This window comes from Adiantum capillus-veneris, chromosome 14 (genome assembly GCF_014529385.1).
Source record: "Adiantum capillus-veneris isolate H3 chromosome 14, ASM1452938v2, whole genome shotgun sequence".
Taxonomy (NCBI): Eukaryota; Viridiplantae; Streptophyta; class Polypodiopsida; order Polypodiales; family Pteridaceae; genus Adiantum; species Adiantum capillus-veneris.
The window spans coordinates 3,440,548-3,455,909 of record NC_140944.1 but is presented as its reverse complement, the minus strand read 5'-3'; the positions used below and the strand labels follow the sequence as shown (position 1 = coordinate 3,455,909).

Here is a 15,362-nt window from a genome sequence, read left to right as displayed (position 1 = left end):
ATGTGCCGCGAAGAAGAAGGAGCCGGGAGCCACCGTCGCCGCCGTGCTCAACCACCTCGCCACCGTCGATGCCGTCGCAATGTTCGATCACTCTCTCTCTCTCTCTCTCTCTCTCTCTCTCTCTCTCAAGCATATACACACACACATACACACGTGATCACACGAAGGAGGAGAAGACAGAGGTAGAGCAAGAGACTTCTTAGCTTGCACCTAAAAGAATGAGGATTTTAGGTCAAAATAGACCTTTTATAAGAGTCTGACCCATTCACACATGGGCACCCACAGTGGCCGATCATAGTAAAAATCATGTAAAAATGGAATAAGTGGTGCGCCTCTCATCGGCGATCACCTACACACTTATTGGACTGACAAGCCCGGTCCATGACTCAATCAAATATATAATAAGGCGTCCCTCGAAGGTGATAGGGTGTCTATGAGGGTTAATATAACCCTTGCTCTTCATGTAGAGGCCCAATGTGCCAAGTTCTTAACGTCAATCACTCTACATGTCCAGACATGGGCCATCATGGCGAAGGACTTGATTTACAAGGCAAAACTTACTCGTAACGGTGGTTAGTGGAACAAATTATAGGTACATGCCAAGCTGCTCGCCCCTCGGTGGTCGAGCTTAAGACTATGAGGCACAATAGGCGAGATCATACGAAAAGTGTACTAGAGCTTTGGAGGCATTGGAACGGGGAAAGATGGCAAGGTACTTCCAAAACTCCATTACTCATTGGTCCCCTTGGCTCTCCAAAGTGGGAAGCATCCAGCTTAACCCCTTCTGGAGAGAAATAGCCAGAAAGATAAACAATAAAGGACTCAGATACTTGGGCCATTTTTGGGACAACCTTAACATGAGATGGAAAGGTGCAGACCACCTGGCTACCCCATTTCACCTCAGCAGGAGCAAAAGACTACTAGCCGACAGAGTTTTGGATGGGCAGGGCAATTACTGCATGCCAATATGTGAGTCTGTGTTCGAATGGAAGGCTTGGTGGTGGCCCAAGGATAGACATTTATGAAAACCAAAGACCAAAGACATCAACCTCTATCTTAAGGTCTCGTTTGATTGGTTCTATTCCCTAAACAAGCTATGGGGAAAGCAATAACCAGAGGCTAGGTGGATGGTGGTAACAAATAGCATTTAAAATATACAATGGCCTTTGACAATGAAGATCTTTCTTGGGAAAGTGTTATGGGGGGCCTTGTTGTTAGGAGTGAAGATCACTGTCAGAGGGATTGGATTCGATAGATGTTCGGGCTGCAAAATGGCTAGTGAGGACCTCGCTCACCGTTTTAAGGAGTGCCCAACTGTAAGTGGCTGACGGGGAAGACATGGAAATGGGTACCAAAGACCTGGAAGAACAGCTTGATCTTTGGAGGGATGGGGATGAAAAGCCAAGTGTTACTGATTTGCACGCAAATTGTTAGGGTGGCACCTCGGTGTTTTGTGTGGGTGATGGGGACTATGGGCCCCGTCCCTTCTTTGACGGTATGATGCTTTGTCTATGTTGAAGGTGGCACCCTGTTCAACCAATGTCTCTCTCGGTATGACTTTTGTCTCTTATGTCTATATGGGTTGGGATGCCATGGTTAGATCTATAGCATGGCTTGACTTTGTAAATTTTTGGTTTTCTTTAATATATCATGATTATTATTGCGAGTTTTGAAAAAAAAAAAAGGTAAAAGGTTTTCAAACACTATGTTCCAAGCTTGCCTAGGGGCACTTACACATGGGCGCTCCACATAAGTTAAATTCTTATAAAAAGGTTATACAAAAAGAAACGGGTGTAGGTAACGAGGGGCTATGTAGCCTAGGTTTAAAACCCATGGATGTCTCCTAAACTTTTGGATGGGGTTAGGGGTCTGTCCAATCCTTTGGGAGCCTCTTTTTTCTTTCGTTTTATCGTCCACATGGGCTTATGTTGAGTGTGTCACCAATGTAAGTGTGTTCACCTAGACAATATCACATTTGAAAAAGGCACCCATTCAACAATGGAGGCCGCTTTTTACATGGTAGACAAGCAAAGGCTACAATTGCCATTTCAACAAAAGGGCAATTTTTTTTGTTTTGCCACTAGGTACCATGTGATCTATTGGCACTCGATGCATTTTGCTACACAAATCACAGTGAAAGCATCCCCCCCCAAAAAAGTGACCATCAATTGAACACACCCGTCTCTTTCCCAACTTTTGTCTCAACAATGGGACCTTAGTAGTACAAGGGAACACATGTAAACATTCTATTCTACTAGTGCGGCCGGCGGCCACTCTCTCTCTTTCTCTCTCCCTCCCTCTTTATTGCATGCATAGAGGCTTCTTGAGTTTAGCCTTCATATTGCAAATTTCGACAAGTGTAAAGGGCTCCCCCTTCCGCCATATTATGTTAGTTTAGATTTAGATGTTGTTGTAATTAGGAGGAGTTAGCACTAGCCTAGTAGGATTTTAAAGCTCGGGTCAATGAATGACTGCACCAGCACAGTCAAGCAAGCTTTCACACCAGCGTTCAACAACCGACCTTAAGCTACACTCGGTCGCAGCAGTGAATCGCGATAAATCCATCTATGATCTCTCCTCAACGAACCGTCAATTTCTTGCTCTCTTTGTGGATGGCCAAGAGTAGCCGCCTCGTCCTTGTGGCGCTAATCTTGCTTTTCGCTAGGTAGGTATTGTGTGTTGGGCTTCGATTGATTCGGAGCTCCCGAGGTGACGGTGGGACGGTGACCACCCGATCTCGGCTAGCCGTGGCACGGGCCACGGGGATGCGCGATGGACCCGGTTGGGGACGACGGACGATGGGACATAGTCATGACCTACATTTTCTCCTCACCACACCGTCTAGGTTCTACGAACGCGTATGGGGGTTTGAGAGCGCCCGGTAACGGGAGTGTCCCCCTCCACTTCATCACGTGGAGGTAATCGGGGGAGTCCGCCACGCACGGGGACTCCATGACCCAGTTTCGGGGCCGTCGGCTCGTAGTCGGCGGGTCTCTTCGACGAGCGTCGGCAAGGTGCCTCAGGCGGACAGGTGATCCGTTTTGGACGTTCAAGTACTCCACGCGGAGGTCTTGACTTCCTCTACAAGCTCATCTATGCACATTCACGAACGCGCGCCCGAGGCGCTCCTCATTTGCAGACGAAGGCACGATGGACCCGGTTGGGGACGACGGACGATGGGACATAGTCCTGACCTACATTTTCTCCTCACCACACCGTCTAGGTTCTACGAACGCGTATGGGGGTTTGAGAGCGCCCGGTAATGGGAGTGTCCCCCTCCACTTCATCACGTGGAGGTAATCGGGGGAGTCCACCACGCACGGGGACTCCATGACCCAGTTTCGGGGCCGTCGGCTCGTAGTCGGCGGGTCTCTTCCACGAGCGTCGGCAAGGTGCCTCAGGCGGACAGGTGATCCGTTTTGGACGTTCAAGTACTCCACGCAGAGGTCTTGACTTCCTCTACAAGCTCATCTATGCACATTCACGAACGCGCATCCGAGGCGCTCCTCGTTCGCAGACGAAGGCTGCGGCAGATTCGTAGTAGGTTCATTTCGGCGAGCGTCGGCTTGGCACTACGCGTGGACAGTATGTCCGATTTGGACGTTTAGGTGCTCCACGCGGAGACCTCGGCTTCCTCTTCGAGATCAGCTATGCACACTCATGAACACACGCTCGTGGCGCTCCTCGTTCTCAACCGACGGGCTGCTGGCAGGTTCAGCCCACCCCGACCCGAGGCGGTCCGAGGCCCATTTCGGCAATTTTCCAAGATAGCCCAAAGTGGCCTGAGAGAGTTCCAAAGGGATCTCCCAGATATGCGCTCGAGGCCCGAATAGCCTCATTCGCTCAACTTGAACATAAAGACGCTTCCGCACTCAACTAAACTTCAACTCCGCGCGGTGCCACCAAGGCTCCCGCGCGCGTCAAGCTAAACGTGATCTCGGGTCGTTTTCTGGACGAGCCCATCAACGAGCCACCAAGGGGACTCAAGTCAATGGATGCGAGCCTCCTAGCATGTGAGCTCTAAGTTGCGGGCCCTTGGCCTCTTGGTGAAGGTGTTCATCTTGAGTGTCCCGGGAGTCCCCGTAACACTTGGTATCATAGCTAAAACCGCGAATTCCAATGGCGGGACAACAAAGCAAAGTACGCAAAATCTACTGCCAAGAAGATCACAGATGTGCGAGCCAGCGATGCAAACGCACTGGGTCACCAGGGATGTGACCGGGGTTGCAAAGTAAAGTGACTCCAATGGAATGTGGGAAGCCCGGCGGCAGATGCCCAACCGTGGCTCAAGGAATACACGGAAGACATGCCCAGCAGGGGTACTTCGAGTCGTCAGGATACGTCGGCTCCAAATTTTCTTCGACGGGGGCTCTAGGTGAAGAGACCCTCCATGCTAACCAAGCAGCAATCAAGAACAAAGCAGCGGCCAGTCATTGGGCAGCCGCGGGGACACAATGCTAAGTGTACCCCCTCAGCATTCACCTACAATCGGCCTCCGGTTGGATCGGCCCTCAAGATATGCAATTTCTCATCAGTCAGGCTCGTCAGGAGTTGACAAGCACCTTGTGAAGAGGTAAGCGGACCCGGAGTCAATCGTGGCTATCATCCATCGAGCTTCAACCTGGTATTGGTAAGGCTTAGCAGAGCGGCCCAAGGTAAGGGACCGACTCATTCAGATACAGCCTCAGGGGTCAACAAGGGCAGCGAGGTGACTTAGCATTGGCACTTCAAGCCGCGTGGCACAGGCTCAGAGTCACAGTGGCAGTGGCTCAACTTCAGAATGCAGCATATGCACATAGACCCCTGTGGCAGGGTCACGGGCAGCGTGACAGGCTGTCCCTCGTTCAGAACATGCAAACCCAGCATCATGGAGCAAAGGAGTAGAGCCAAGGCTTCTTCACCGTGAGGGGACAATGAGATGTCAGCCCTAGCATGTAGTCCAGTGGGACTCTCTCGAGGTTAGGCTAGACAGCCCCCTCCAACCAGCAGCAACAGCAACAGCGAGGTAGGAGACAAGGAAGGCCCTCCTCATCAAAGGCAAAGACAAGTCGGCAGGGAAAGGCTGCGCTAAATCAGCGTGAGTTCGAGAGTACCTCTTGAGGAGAATTCAATCGGCAGGTGAAGGCAAGAAGACCGGATCCTAGCCCCAATCATCAGCGGGTGAGCCAAGCAAGGCAACAATCCCAAACTCAATCAGACGCAAGCAGCAACCAACAAACAGATCATCAAAAGCGGGACCGAGTGCCTGCGGACTATCAGGCTACCATAAGAGCCCAAACAACACACAAAGACAAGATCTTCACAACCAGGACATGTGCCTGCAGACCATCAGGCTATGTAAGAGCCAGTTAGCATCAGCAAAGCCGGGGACCCGATTTTGACTCGGGTGGACCGTGCACCAACCAACCAGCGAAGCCGGGTACCCGCAGTGGGCAGACCGAGCACCAACCCAAACAGCAAAGCCGGGGACCCAACTCGACTTGGGTGGACCGAGCACAACCGAACCTTTGAAGCCGGATGACCCTGAAGTGGTGGACTGAGCACCACAACGAAGCTGGAGGCCTGCATTCAGGCGGGCACACAGATTCGGGGATAGCCCCCCACAAAGACGGCTCAACGCAAGAGCCACATGAGGAACGCCCCCTCTCAAGAAGGCCGGAGGTTGAGTGATGCCTCCCGCAGTGACGGTCTACGAGATAGCACTGCTCATACACACAAGCCAACATCAGCCCAATCAGAGTGGGCACATCTTCAGCAGAAGAAGGCAATCAAGGCTATGTCCACCCCGACGGTGGCATAGACCCTTAAGCGAAGACACCTACATCCGGGCTTAGACAGGAGCCCATCCAAGGTAAAGACAGCGAATACGCCTACATCAGGCTCACAAGGAGCCATAGAGGTACCATGAAGAGTACACCTACATTCAGCTCAGACAGGAGCCTCAATAGGTAAACAAGCAACCAAGCCCAACATTTGGCTCAGGATGGAGCCTCAAAGGGCACACACAAAAGGAACGTGGTGCGACCACATCGGGTTCAAGAGGAAGAGCCCCACCATCAACCCTCTTTCTTTCAATCGAGCGTCAACCCTTTATCCAGATCGCAGCGGATCTAAACAAGGAAAAAAACGAAGACCCAAGATGAGTGATTCTCAAGTTTGTTTTCGTCGGCCAACGAAGGCAGGTTTGTTAAGAACAAGTCGAAGTTCTTCCAGAACTACACAGATATATGTGAGCACTCAGGCTCAATCAAGCGACAAACTTCAAGCAAGTAACAAGGAACAGAAGCGGATCGACCAATCTTCTTCTCTACGAGTTACCTACTTCAAGTCTTGCCCTCAAGTTTGCAAGACTCACATCCGAACTTTCAGGTTCAAACGAGTCCTGAACTATGCCAAAGCTTCAAGGTATCAATGGGATTGACCCTCCGGCAGTCTCAGGAAAACCTTGGTTTGTATGCCAAGGAAGTTATCAGTTAGGCTTCATCTTTTTGGTCAAGGGACGGACCGGTGCTCAATAAGCCTAAAAGGTACCTTCTGCAACGTACCTTACTTCATCAAGCAGGTAAGCTCACCTTCGTCGCCATCCAGGAAGGAATCAACACAAAGTCAAACAAATCAGCTTCCAAGAAGCAGTGGGGATCAACGCGACTTGATTCTCACACAAAAAGACGAGAGCTGCATCGTCACTGCAGCTACAGGTAAAACATCCGGAACAGACAGGTTCCTCGGCATGGATCACGCAGCCACTTGATCTATGCCCCCAATGTACATACATCTATCATTCAAGCCCCAGCAAAAGTGCCAAGCGGACTTGGTACCCACAGCTTTTTCTGCATTCAGCAAGCACGGCTGTTTGAGATAGACATTGCCTCGTCGGTAAGACCGCTCATGCAGCCCATTTTGGATTTCGTAGATGCACGTAGCTCTACACCCTCCAAAGCATTAACCAGGGAAATTCCAGCCCTAACAATGCTACTCTCGGGACGAGAGCTCTCTAAGGGGGGGGGGGGGGGGGGGGGGGGGGTGTATGTTGGGCTCCGGTTGATTCGGAGCTCCTGGGGTGACGGTGGGACGGTGACCACCCGATCTCGGCTAGCCGTGGCACGGGCCGCGGGGACGCGCGATGGACCCGGTTGGGGACGACGGACGATGGGACATAGTCCTGACCTACATTTTCTCCTCACCACACCGTCTAGGTTCTACGGACGGGTATGGGGGTTTGAGAGCGCCCGGTAACGGGAGTGTCCCCCTCCACTTCATCACGTGGAGGTAATCGGGGGAGTCCTCCATGCACGGGGACTCCATGACCCAGTTTCGGGGCCGTCGGCTCATAGTCAGCGAGTCTCTTCGGCGAGCGTCGGCAAGGTGCCTCATGCGGACAGGTGATCCGTTTTGGACGTTCAAGTACTCCACGCGGAGGTCTTGACTTCCTCTACAAGCTCATCTATGCACATTCACGAACGCGCGTCCGAGGCGCTCCTCGTTCGCAGACGAAGGCTGCGACAGATTCGTAGTCAGTTCATTTCGACGAGCGTCGGCTTGGCGCTACGCACGGACGGTATGTTCGATTTGGACGTTTAGGCACTCCACGCGGAGACCTCGGCTTCCTCTTCGAGATCAGCTATGCACACTCATGAACGCACGCCCGTGGCGCTCCTCGTTCTCAACCGACGGGCTGCTGGCAGATTCAGCCCACCCCGACCAGAGGCGGTCCGGGGCCCATTTCGGCAATTTTCCAAGATAGCTCAAAGTGGCCTGAGAAAGTTCCAAAGGGATCTCCCAGATATGCGCTCGAGGACCGAATAGCCTCGTTCGCTCAACTTGAACATAAAGACGTTTCCGCACTCAACTAAACTTCAACTCCGCGCGGTGCCATCAAGGCTCTCGCGCGCGTCAAGCTAAACGTGATCTCGGATCGTTTTTTGAACGAACCCATCAACGAGCCACCAAGGGGACTCAAGTCACTGGATGCGAGCCTCCTAACATGTGAGCTCTAAGTTGCGGGCCCTTAGCCTCTTAGCCTCTTAGTGAAGGTGTTCATCTAGAGTGTCCCGGGAGTCCTCCTAACACTGTGGAATGGTAAATGTGCGCTTTTCTGTATTTTGTTTGTGCTTGAGAGTTCGGCAGAGAAGCAGGACAACGATCGTCTCCTTCTTACTCGCCTTTTTTGGGTGGGTGGTGTTTCCAACTGCTGAGCCAGATGATGATGAATTGGGTGTGGGAGCCGATCAAGTCCGGCATGGAGGTGCGAAAGCACTGTTTGTGTTTGGGGACTCCTATGCGGACACGGGAAATCATAACCCGGCGGACCCAGCATTGGCGACTCCATGGAGGAATCCCTATGGCAGCACATGGCCCCAGCAGCCTTCTGGCAGGTTCTCTGATGGAAGGGTCTTCACTGATTTGTTTGGTATTTGTTTTCCCATTGAACTGCCTGTCATGCACCACGGACATGGTTTGAATTCACTCTGTGTATGTATATATGCAATGGATGCAGCTTCTTTTCTAGATGTGAGGAAGCCGCTTCCTTACCGCTTGTTCAACCTTACAATGAAGAGTAGCCCGATGCGTCATCATGCTCATCCAAGGCATAAGAGGGGGGTTAATTTTGCATATGGGGGGAGTGGTGTCTTCCCCACGTTTGGTGGGGATTATCCCAACATAAGTGCGCAGATTGACGAGCTCAGAGACTTGATGCTAAGAGGGTTGGTGTCCAAGAAGCTGGTAAAAGCATCCCTGGTACTTCTTGTCATCGCTGGAAACGATTACACAGTTTATAATGAGCGACATCCGGACTATCAGGTGAAGCAAGAATTCCGTCTGCCTTACATACATATGATGAGACTTTACAAATGACACAGAAGAGGCCATCTTTTGGGACAGGGTTCTAAATCTGCATGTATGTGTGTTTGATGTGGCAGGGACTAGTAGAGTTCATTCCCAAAGTAGTGGAGGAGATGGGGGTATCATTGCAGGCGCTGCATGACATGGGATTTAGAAGGATAGCGGTGACGAACCTTGCACCGGTGGGGTGCTTGCCAGGGGTCACCTTCCTCAACAACTACACCGCATGCAACCTGGTTTTCAATGAGTGGGGTGCTATCCACAACTCTCTTCTGACATCCTCCATTTTCTCTCTTCAGGCCAGGCACCCCAGCTCTCGTTTTTCCATACTAGATTTGCATTCAGCTTTTGAGACGGTTATCTCAGGTATCTCTCTCTCTCTCTCCCCCCCCTCTCCCCACACACACACACACAGAGTCACACTCACACGTCTTAACATAATTTACAAGAAGTTTTTGATATTTTTCCATGTGGGAAAGAAGCTCTTTTCTCCATCTCTTTTCTTATAGTGCCCCCAACCACACCTAGCTAGGCATGTGGTCCCTCCCTCGCAGCAGTTCATGATGTCTTTGCAACATGTACTTCTTGTGGGTTTAATTCTCAAATGTGAGGAATTTTACAGATGCAAGGCTTTCGTTAAGGCCATGTTGTGATGGCATTGGAGAAGGGCGGAGCTGTGGGGATGTGGAGAAGGTGAGCGGCAGGGAGTTGTACAGCTTGTGCACTTCCCCGAATGAGATGCTCTTTTGGGATAGCTCACACCCCACCAATGCAGGCTGGAAAGCCATCTTCAAAGCGCTTTTCTCCTCCGCGTGAGCCCAAATCATTCCATTCCTGAACCTGGCAGCAACGACAATTACAAATTTTCAATTGCATTGTACATCATATCTCCTCAATCTCAGAGAAATAAAAATTCTTTCAAAACATATTAAATGCATAAGTGAAGGGTGAGTTCACGAATTGAAAAGACACTTGAAGGTGGAAAGTCAAAAGACTTTTTGCGTCCATATAAAAAGGTGTTTCTCTTCTCTTTTCTTTTTCTTTTAATGTTTTTTATTTCTTTTTACATTGCTCCCCCCTTCTCTCTCTCTCTCTCTCTCTCTCTCTCTCTCTCTCTCTCGCAATGTTGTATCCGTCCTTCTTAGATAATACTATTGCAAATCTACATGCTTCGTCATTGTCATTGTTACGCGCTATAGGCTCTTTAACGTTTTTCCTTTAACATTTTTCTTTTCTCTTTGAAGTCTCACCTCTCTCTCTCTCTCTCTCTCTCTCTCTCTCTCAATGTTGTATCTGTCCTTCTTAGCTAATATAGTTGCAAATCTACGTGCTTCGTCATTGTCCATTGCTACATGCTATAACCTAACGCATCATTTTTGTTGTGGTTGAGGGAATCTTTGAATTAAAAATATCTTTTAATTTTTTTGAAGCCATTAGAAATACGTTTTAATTTTTTTGATGCCATTAGGAATACCTTTTAATGTTAGTATAAACTCTATGTGCCATTTCAACACTTGTTAGATAAAAAAAGATCGATAATTTTTATTAATTGATGCAATTTGTTATGTTTAAGATTAGGAATAGCTTTTAATACTAGTATAAACTGTATGTGTCATTCAACACTTGTCAAATGAAAAAAGATCAATAATTATTATTAATTAACTAGGGGAGAAAAAAAAGGCGGACAAGAGACACATCAAAACAAAGCGATGAGAGAAATTTCATAAAGCGTGTATGATTTTTTCACTGATAGATGACTATCGTGTATCAAAGGTGTACCTCGCAAAAACCACAAGAACGGCTAAGAGTTTTGTCAGGCTCAATATTTGTAATCTTACAAAATGTCAATACTAATAATCCTTTGTGATTTCATTTTTATGTTTCAACAAAACACATGCAAGCTTTATGCATAGGATAGTTTACACAATCCTCCCCAGATTGACATATTCCCACGGTAGCATGCGATTTTTAGCACGTTCATTCACTGCGTTCTCAATGATTAAAAAATGGTAGTGCATAGTACTTACGCATATGGTCAAAATAGTCCTACAATCAACGCACTCCAAGAGCCAATGGAATGAGTTGAACACTCTAAGACAACTATTCCAGGTTGGTAGTTAGAGTTAGTTTGGATCAATATGAGATGTCAGATCAGACAATCATTGGAAATAAAACATCAGACTAGAAATGGAAATGAATGAAACTGAATAGTAGGATTGAAAATAAGAATGAATACTTGAACTAGGAACTAAAACTGGAATGTATATTCATATTAGCATGTACTAGTATAATAGTGAGTCAAGTATGCTCTAAGCTCAATTAGAATACAAGAGCGTAAAGAGCTCCGAGATATAAGATACAAAGCTTTAGCCAATACAATCACTTAGGGGTATTCATATACTAAGGATGTCAGAATATTAGGAATGTCTAGGTGTAGAATGTGTAGGGATTCCGAAAATGAAGTAGTGAGCCCTATTTATAGCTTCTCGAATGGACCTCTGACCAACTGCACATTGTACCAGTTACCATAGTAACTTTACCTAGAAATTACCAGTCCAATCTTCACACTAAGCAGTTTTTTCCACCGTCTACATTCATTCCCCCTTTTCTTTAATTTTGGTGAATACCAAATTTTCAGAAGGTCTGGATTTTGTCAAACATTGTTAGTCCATTGGACCCACTTCTTCTTATCTAGAGCCTTCTGGATGATAGATGTACAATATATGATCTCAGTTTTGGTGATGAAATTGTTGCATCAGGCATTTTGTGTCATGGGCTATATGAGCTCATTTTGTATGACAAGTGTGGGCAAAATTTTACAAATGCAATTATAGATTCAAAGGCTGTTTCAGATGCAAAACTTTGGCATGCACATTTTGGGCATCTGAATTTGGCCAACTTGTTGCGTTTGCAAAAATCTGATATGGTTTCTTTTTTGCTGCCTCTTGAAGCACCTGTCAAACATGTTTGTGAATGCTATATTTTGGGTAAGATGCAACATTCGAAGTTTCCCAAAAATGGTTCAATTAGGGCTACATGCAAGTTACAGCTTGTGCATAGTGATGTTTGTGGACCCATGCAAACTCCGTCCTTGGGAAATTACCTCTACTTTGTGACTTTTATTGATGATTACTCTAGGCATGCATGGGCGTATCCGCTTAAAGCTAAGTCCAAAGTATTCATATGCTTCAAGAAATTTTGGCTATGGTTGAAAATGTCTCTAGATGTACTATGGGCACCCTCCGCTTAGATCGAGGGGGGAAGTATATGTCTCATAAGTTTATTGCATTTTTGGCTAGTCGTGGGATAAAACACCAAGGTACAGTGTTGTATACACCTCAGCAAATTGGTGTTACTGAAAGGAAAAACAGGTTGCTTACGAAGATGGCATGAGGTATGGTCAAGAGTCAAGGTTTGCCACATTTGGTTTGGCTTGAGGCCATCATGTGTGCTACCTATGTACTTAACAAGGTCCCTACAAAAGATTTGCACTCTATGACTCTATATGAAGCATGGCATGATATAAAGCCTTTTACCGATCACATGCATGTTTTTGGTTGTTTTGCTTATGATTTGGTGCCACAAACGCAACACAAAAAATTAGATGATAAGGCTGTCAAATGCATTCTTATTGGTTACAATACTGAGAGCAAAGGTTATTGTTTCTACCCTTTGCAAACGAAGCGTATCTTGGTTTCACGTGATGTTGTGTTTGTGGAAGATTCTGTGTAGCCTTTGTTGTCAATTACTAGAGACAATAATGTAAGCTCACAAAACATTTATGATAGTTTGTTGCCTCTTTTCAGTGGTGGAAACTTAAACGTAAATTCAAATGAGGCAAATGTATAGCCTATGGGGGTTTCAAAAAATGTTGCGGATCAACCTATTGCTGATGCAAATTTCTATGATGTACTTTATGTGGAAAGGGCTGAGAATGAGCAGGCTAGAGGTATGCCAAAATGTCTGGTGCATCCTTTGCGTGACAATAAAGTGAATGCACCTTTGTCTAGTTGTACTCGTTTAGGTTATCGCCATTCATCTTATGCATCAAATTGTTACGCTTTGATTATTTCTAGCCTATGTGATGCAGAGGAACCTCTGTCTTTTGATGAAGCAGAAAATTCAAAAAATTGGATGGCTACCATGCAATCGAAATATAATGCACTTATAGAAAATGACACATGGACTTTATGTGATTTGCCTCCTGGCAAAAGGCCATTGGTACGAAGTGGGTTTACAAGTTGAAACACAAGCCGGATGGTGAGACTATCGCTATAAGCCTCGACTTGTTGCAAAGGGTTATGCACAACAAAAAGGCATAGATTATGAAGAGACTTTTGCTCCCACTTGTCGTATGACTAATGCGCATTTTCTATGTGCATTGGCAACTCATTTTCATCGGGATGTACATCAATAAAAAATTGTTACAACTTTCTTGAATGGTGACATATTTGAGGAAGTTTATGTAATGCACCCTCGCGATTTTGTCAAGAAAGGACAAGAGGATAAAGTGTGTTACTCCCATGGAAACATGTTTAAAGTTGAGTCTTCATGATGCTCGTGATCCTACAGATGTCACTTTTTACCAAACTGTTGTTGGATGCCTTATTTATGTATGCAATACGAGGCTAGATATTCAGGTTCCAATCTCGTTAGAAAATTTATGCATAGCCTAGGATCTAAGCATCGACAGGCTGTCAAGCAGATGTCATAAAATCTAATATCTAACTAACCCAAATGATTTTCTTATATTAAATTGATCATAGAATGTGGGACAATAAACGGGAACAAGAGTTAGAATATAGACATGTGCTTATGGATCTATCTCAGCACGGGACCAAAATCAATGGGTCCAAATGAAAGATGGCATGTCAAAGAGCAATGCTAGCTAATGGAGCTTGAAAGGCCTTAGGGTTAGCTTCATTAAAGACCTCCAAAGGTTAGTGTTAAAAGTCCTTAGACCTAGGACCTTAGGCAAGCTAGGGCTGAGCTTGAGGTGGGAACCCGGCCCAAGCTTGAGGTCCTTGTCATGCTTGTTGAGTAAGGTGTTTGAGGTGATTGTCATACTTTATGACTAAGGTGCTTAAGGTACTTGGGGCCCAAGATGCTTGAGGTACTTGAAGTCAAAGAAAGGCCTACAAAGGAGCGGGGTGAGCCCCAAGAGTAGGGGGTGGGGTTGAATGGTCTTTCCCTCACCCAAGGGACACCCCTTGCTCAAAGAGGCAAATAGGACACATGTCAAGGCCCTAGCTAGGTTGCCCCCATAGTGTGCTTGAAGCCTATTGGATGCCTTTGAGAGAGGTCCAATGAGAATTTAGTTGAGTTAATCAATTGTTTAATCTTTATTCAAGTCCTCTCTCCCAAAGGGTTAAGGAGGACACTTGTCCTAATGCTACCCTTGTTGCTTGTTATACACAAAGCTTGTGATTGGACAAGCTTGAGAAGGTCCAATCATCTCCAAGCTAGAGCTAGAAGATGGGGTTGACCCAAGCAAGGATGGTGTGTGCTTGACCATATACCCTCTTTCATTCACTCACACACACTCTCTCATTCTCATAGTGTGTTGTGCAAGAACACCATCTCCTTCCCAAGAGGAAAAAAATCATCCTATACTCCTTCTCCTCGTCACTTCAAAAGGGAAGAGAGGAAACAAAGGGGAAAAAAAAGGCAAGAAAGAGATCACCCTCTTCTCCTTCTTCTTCGCCTTCCTCCTCTTCTGATAAAAGCAACGGTTATTCTCCCAGAGAATACAAGAGGAGAGGACATCACAAATCCTACCCTGCTTGGAAAAGGTCCCACAAGCTTAAGAAGTTCAAAGAGGGAGGAAAGAGTATCTCTTTTCTCACCTATGATGGCACCTTTGGTGCTACGGACAAAGTATTGGCCTTCATCCATCAATTCAATGCGGCCTTTGGAGACGAGGGCTTCGCAGAGTCCTCCAAGCTATGCCATATAGCTATGCACTTTCAAAAATCTACTTGTCAATGGTGGGCTAGTCTCCGCGAGAATGGCGAAGCCCCAAGGACATGGAAAACTCTACGAGTTTCCATTATGAAGCAATTCCTTGCGATGCCAAGGACAAAGTGCTTACTGAATGGAGAAGCTTGAAGCTACTCTCCCACGAGTCTATCCATAAATATGTAGACAATTTTTGGGATTTACATCTCAAAGCTACAATCTTTCAAAAGATAGGCTTTGTTGAGCAAAAGCAACAAATTTGTGCGGGATTACCTGAAGAAATGGTTGAGTATGTCAACTCCCAACGGCCCGGTTCTATCATCGAAGTCATCCACCACACTATGGTTGCATCTCGTATCAATTTCCATCAAGGGACTAAAAGAAAAGCCAAGCCCATGGAAAACAAAGATCGAAATGATGCAAAGGGAAAGGACAATGTTCAAAGTTCTTCCCAAGGCAATTCCAACAACAACAACAATAACAACAACAACAACATTAACAAGACAAATGAGAAAGGAGTTTACAAAGGTAAAAACAAAAACTCTCCTGAAGAGCTAGAG

At 46.7% G+C, this 15,362-nt stretch overlaps 1 protein-coding gene across 1 annotated transcript; it reads left to right on the top strand.

The window, feature by feature from the left end:
• Window positions 1–5,983: 5,983 nt before the first annotated feature.
• On the top strand, window positions 5,984–9,878 carry LOC147441814 (GDSL esterase/lipase At3g09930-like). Its single transcript, XM_086529519.1, has 8 exons — window positions 5,984–6,369; window positions 6,463–6,720; window positions 6,825–6,876; window positions 8,046–8,079; window positions 8,201–8,410; window positions 8,498–8,802; window positions 8,922–9,210; window positions 9,467–9,878. Exons 1-8 carry the CDS (start codon window positions 5,984–5,986, stop codon window positions 9,658–9,660), a joined length of 1,728 nt encoding a protein of 575 aa, XP_086385645.1. The 3' UTR covers window positions 9,661–9,878.
• The last annotated feature ends 5,484 nt before the right edge of the window (window positions 9,879–15,362 follow it).

Bases quoted from the DNA above. Each gene is read 5' to 3' on its own strand.
- LOC147441814 (XM_086529519.1), top strand. From the start codon at position 5,984: ATGGAGCCTCAAAGGGCACACACAAAAGGAACGTGGTGCGACCACATC. The intron at 6,877-8,045 runs GTAAGACCGCTC...GTGTTCATCTAG, and splicing joins AGATAGACATTGCCTCGTCG to AGTGTCCCGGGAGTCCTCCT. The intron at 9,211-9,466 runs GTATCTCTCTCT...GGAATTTTACAG, and splicing joins TTTTGAGACGGTTATCTCAG to ATGCAAGGCTTTCGTTAAGG.